The sequence below is a fragment of the Heliangelus exortis genome, chromosome 3 (genome assembly GCF_036169615.1).
Source record: "Heliangelus exortis chromosome 3, bHelExo1.hap1, whole genome shotgun sequence".
NCBI classification, from domain to species: Eukaryota; Metazoa; Chordata; class Aves; order Apodiformes; family Trochilidae; genus Heliangelus; species Heliangelus exortis.
Window position 1 is genome coordinate 17012667 of NC_092424.1, and position 4422 is coordinate 17017088.

Below are 4422 nucleotides of genomic sequence, written 5' to 3' on the forward strand. Positions count from 1 at the left end.
CACTGGGACTTCAAGCCCTTCTGGCTACAGAGCACCAAGTCTGCAGGAGCCCATTGTCCAGTCATTCAAACCCAAGCAAGCAGCATTTAAAAAAAAAGTACTTCTGACATTCAGTGTTCTGTATCTAGTCAACACCCACACATAGTAGTGAGGTAGATATTTTTATCCTGTTTACTTCTAAGCAGAGAAAGAAACAACATCACAGAGAGTTGAGAATCTCTGTGGGGAATCAGTATCATGCCAGGAACTGTACTCAGGCATTTCTGACTACAGTTCTTGGATTTTTTTACTTTATATGATTGAGTGGGTGACAAAGATAGGGAAATAGATGGAAAGTTTGACTTTTGTAAATGTATTACAAATACCCAAGTAAAGCATACCTATCATTGTTGATTACAGCCAGAGTTATCTCATAGGTAATTATTTGCATTTTTTCCTTTATCTAAAACCTTCACTCTCACTACCACAGAAGATGGTTCTCTGTGCAGTCCCCATTGATCTAGCAATCTGATTGCTTCCTATGCCCAGTCATCACTAAAAGCAGAGTTTCTAATGAATTTCCCTTTCTTGCACTGAAGATTTTGAACAGATGCTTTCTGTACAACATACTTGACAAAAAGGATAACTCACCATCCGTAGCTTGAAGACTGTATGTCAGGCCCAGTGCCAGGTAACCCTTTGCTAGGAACTCTCCAGCATCCTCACCCAGGTCTATCACCATTTTAGCAAAGTGTTCTCCTTCTTTCAGCTGCAAAAGAAGTACGTTGAGATTTACAGGCATTTCCTCTCTACTTGCTTCAATAAGATTATCCTATTAAACTTACCTGTAAGTGATCTGAAAGCCTTTCATACAGGGACATTCATACAATGATCACAGTAAACAGTTGTAGAAAGGACATAGGTCAGACCTCGGTGCACATGGCACAGTTTTGAGAGAAGTTTTGGCTTTGTTTTAAGCATCCATCCCAAACTGTTTCCAGATGTTTAAGAGTAATGAAGGGCATGTCTTATTTTCATAATTCCCTTCAGGTTCGCTTCAATCATGCAACCTAAAACTTTGTATTTTGAAAACTTTGTAAATTTAAGTCAGACCAAATGACTGCTTAGACACTGTCCTAGAAATACACTGAAAGGTCTGACAAGTTTCTGCCTTCAAAGGGAAGCCGTTTAGATTTACTGTACTTTTTTTTTTTTTTAATTTTAGTAAATTCCACTTTGTTTTAAACTCTTACAAGGATAAAACAAGAAGGCACTTCACTGCAAGCTGAGTTCATCACTGCTTGGAGCACTGCTGCCACAAGAAACATTTATTAAATTACAATGGACTTTCCGGGGTTGTTTGGTTTTGAGGAAATCCATTTTTGTTTGAAACCCAACTGTTTTAGAGGCAAGTACTGCAGATGTAACCAAAATGCACTCCCTAAATACTCAACTTTGTAAGACTTCACACCTCATAGTTCCCTAATGTCTCAAAGGAGTCACCCATAATGAACTGGAATCAAAGTGCACCAGCAGACCAGAAGCTGCCCTTCTGCAGGCATCTGTTAATATGCTACCTATGAACACAACCACCCTGACTTGAGATACTGTCCTGCCCATGGGCCTCCTGGTTACAACACTTAAAGACATCCAGGTTACAATATTACCAACAGCTTCATGAACAAAGGGGTCGTTGGTATTAGGTGATACCAAAAGTAAGAAAAAATTACTTTAATGTAAGCATGAAGAAAGGCTGAAAAGTGCCAGTGAAGAAGCAATCTCCACTGCCTGGGTCTTTTTCTCACTTATGCAGCTCCCTGAGGCCATACAATTCAACCTAGATGTAGACCAGTAATTCCCAAATTTCTGAAATCTCAGGTCAGCCCAATGACCAACATATACTTTATGATGAAATTCTTTCCTAAAAGCACTATGAAAGCATTACAGTCTTGCTGGTGGCCTAGCCAACTATGAATCTGGAAACTACTAGCTGAAACAGGAATATGCCCTTGGGGCATACTTGGGACTGCTGGCTAAATTGCAAGGACTATCTTTAATGTCATAATCAAAAGTCTACTGGAAATAATTCTACTGACTTCAATGATGCTCAGATGACACCTTTAATTTCTGGTCACATCAGAAAGACTGAGGTTTTTTCCAGGAGATTTCTTAATCCTGTCCGTAGCCCTACTGATTTCCCTGCCACACACTGAAGCATGTTCTGGACCAGAGCCTAGGACAATGGAAGAAAAGGTCCCATGACTTGCCACATAGAAAAAAAAAAAAAAAAAAAAAAGAAAAGAAAACAAAAAGGAAAACAAAACGACACAGCCCAACAACAACAAAAAACTCTTCCTGGGAAACAATAACTGAATTCTTCAACTCTCAGGAACTTTTATGTAAAGCATGAAAGCTCTCCAGCCAGAAAATTATGCACCTCTTTTGCCACCACAAACAGCTATATTCTTCATTCCACTTTCTTTCTTCATTGTTCCTCCTCTTCTCCCCACACACACTTTTGTCCAAGAAGTCTCTATTAGATGAAGAAAAAAGCTATACAAGGAATTCTAATGACAAGTGAACAAGAGTAAGGGTGGGTAGAGTGTATGAAAAAAGATTAAATGAAAGGTTTGGAGTTGAAATGGCAACATTTACAATCAGAGAGGTTTTGCTCCATTGTTTCTCTGAATGGTCACCTGATGGTGTTTCCAGTCTCTGACTGATGGCCTATGCTGCATAAATCAGCAGCACACCATTCAGCCTTCTTGCCTGTCAGCTATTCGGGGCCACCTGTGAGTTTCAGATTAATCTATTGTATGAATAATTAAAATCATAACTTTTCAGAATGGCTGAAAAAGCACCTCTAGCACAAGTGTTCTTGTAAACGTATTCATACTAACACTAATGAATGTGTTAGTCACACACACAGACAGCCACAAAGATTCTCATGAATGCAAACCTGGGTCATCTGAAGGCTCTTTGGAAAATGAGTAGCCTTGCAAACTCTAGCACAGCTGGTTCTGTTCATGAGTGCATTTACTTTTCCTTCATGCAGCACTCAGACTTGTCCCCTACCAGCCCTGCTGTGGCTGCCATCTGCCCCCTCTTCTCCCATTCTCCTACTCTTCAATCATTCAGGGCAAGTAGGAAAAGCCAAACCTTTCACTCCCATTACCCACTGTGAGGTTTCAACTCTCCATACATCTGAGTCAGGGACCAGTAGCAATGATCTGACAGTAAAGGGGTTCCGTAAGCATATCAGATGTCTCCACTCTGTGCTGTAGCAATGGGAAAGGGAGGAGGGAAGGTCTCCAAACGATACACCAAGTCCTCTGGGTCCCACTGGATACAACCATTCCCACCAGCAGCTCCTGCATGCTGCCCAATGACCTGAAGCAGCAGGAGCTGTTCCCCCTTCCTCTACCCCCTGCCTGCTGGGTATATTAAGTCTCACCCTGTGGGACTCCTAGAAGCTGTGAGCTCGAGGTACACAGAAGTGAACTAAGTGGCAGAAAACTTATGAGGAGAATGAAGATGTCCAATCCTATTCTTACTGCATGGCAAGAGGCCACCTTCAGTATGAAGGGAACCTAAATGGTCCATTCCATTCAGAGGAGAACTCCAATCTTAAGGTGACACAATATTGGAATAAAGGGCAAAAAATGTGGAGCAAAACTTCTTGTTTCAACTTATAGGCTCTTGTTAGTAAGGCACAGGATCCAACATGTCTTTCCCCACAGCAGGCATGGCACAGCATCACTTTGTGATTAGGAAATGCACACCACACTGCTGCCACCTCGTCACCAGCAGTGCCAACAGCACCTCTCAACACCAAACTCTCAAACACAAAGATACCCTTCCAATTTGGCCCTTTTGTTCCTACGTTCTTCTGCATACTTTACACTGAACAGCTGGTGAAGAGAAGGACAGCACCACAGACTGCAAGGAGAGGTTCCTTCCTTCCAACACCTGCATGGAAAAAAGCTCAGGAAGTAGGTGTGGAGGAAAAACAATCTTAAAAGGAATTTTGAACTCAAGCTGTATACGTTGTTAGGAGGGACCTCAAAGCAACCTCTCCACCATACCACAAACAAGCAAGACACCTGGCACCTGGAGAGAGACAGGCTGCAAAACTGTGAGCTGACACCAATAAAACTGTAATACTGTGGGGTTATGGAGTTTTTTCCCCTTTCCTCCCCTCCATCATCTCCGACAGAAAATGAACAGTTGCTAGCTGCGTAACCCTGAGGGATGTTTTCCCTAAAACAGAAAGTGGTTGTTCCAGGTTTTTTTGACTGCAGGTTTTGGAGTGTGTTGAAGCCAAGCCAGGAGACATACTGACAAGGGAGTGGGGAACAACAGGTGCTGTCCCCTGGCCTATTGCCACCTAGATGGTTTTCAACCGCCACCCAGCTTCTTTTTAGAAAAGCTGAAGCCCTACCC

At 42.2% G+C, this 4422-nt stretch overlaps 1 protein-coding gene across 6 annotated transcripts in view; it reads right to left on the reverse strand.

The window, feature by feature from the left end:
* Positions 1-4422, reverse strand: part of TTC7A (tetratricopeptide repeat domain 7A) — a 167624-nt gene that overhangs the window by 101227 nt on the left and 61975 nt on the right. For all 6 annotated transcript variants that reach the window (XM_071739416.1, XM_071739415.1, XM_071739414.1 and 3 more), the window contains one exon: positions 631-748. In XM_071739416.1, the coding sequence (XP_071595517.1) occupies positions 631-748 (118 nt within the window). The remainder of the gene's footprint in view (positions 1-630; positions 749-4422) is intronic.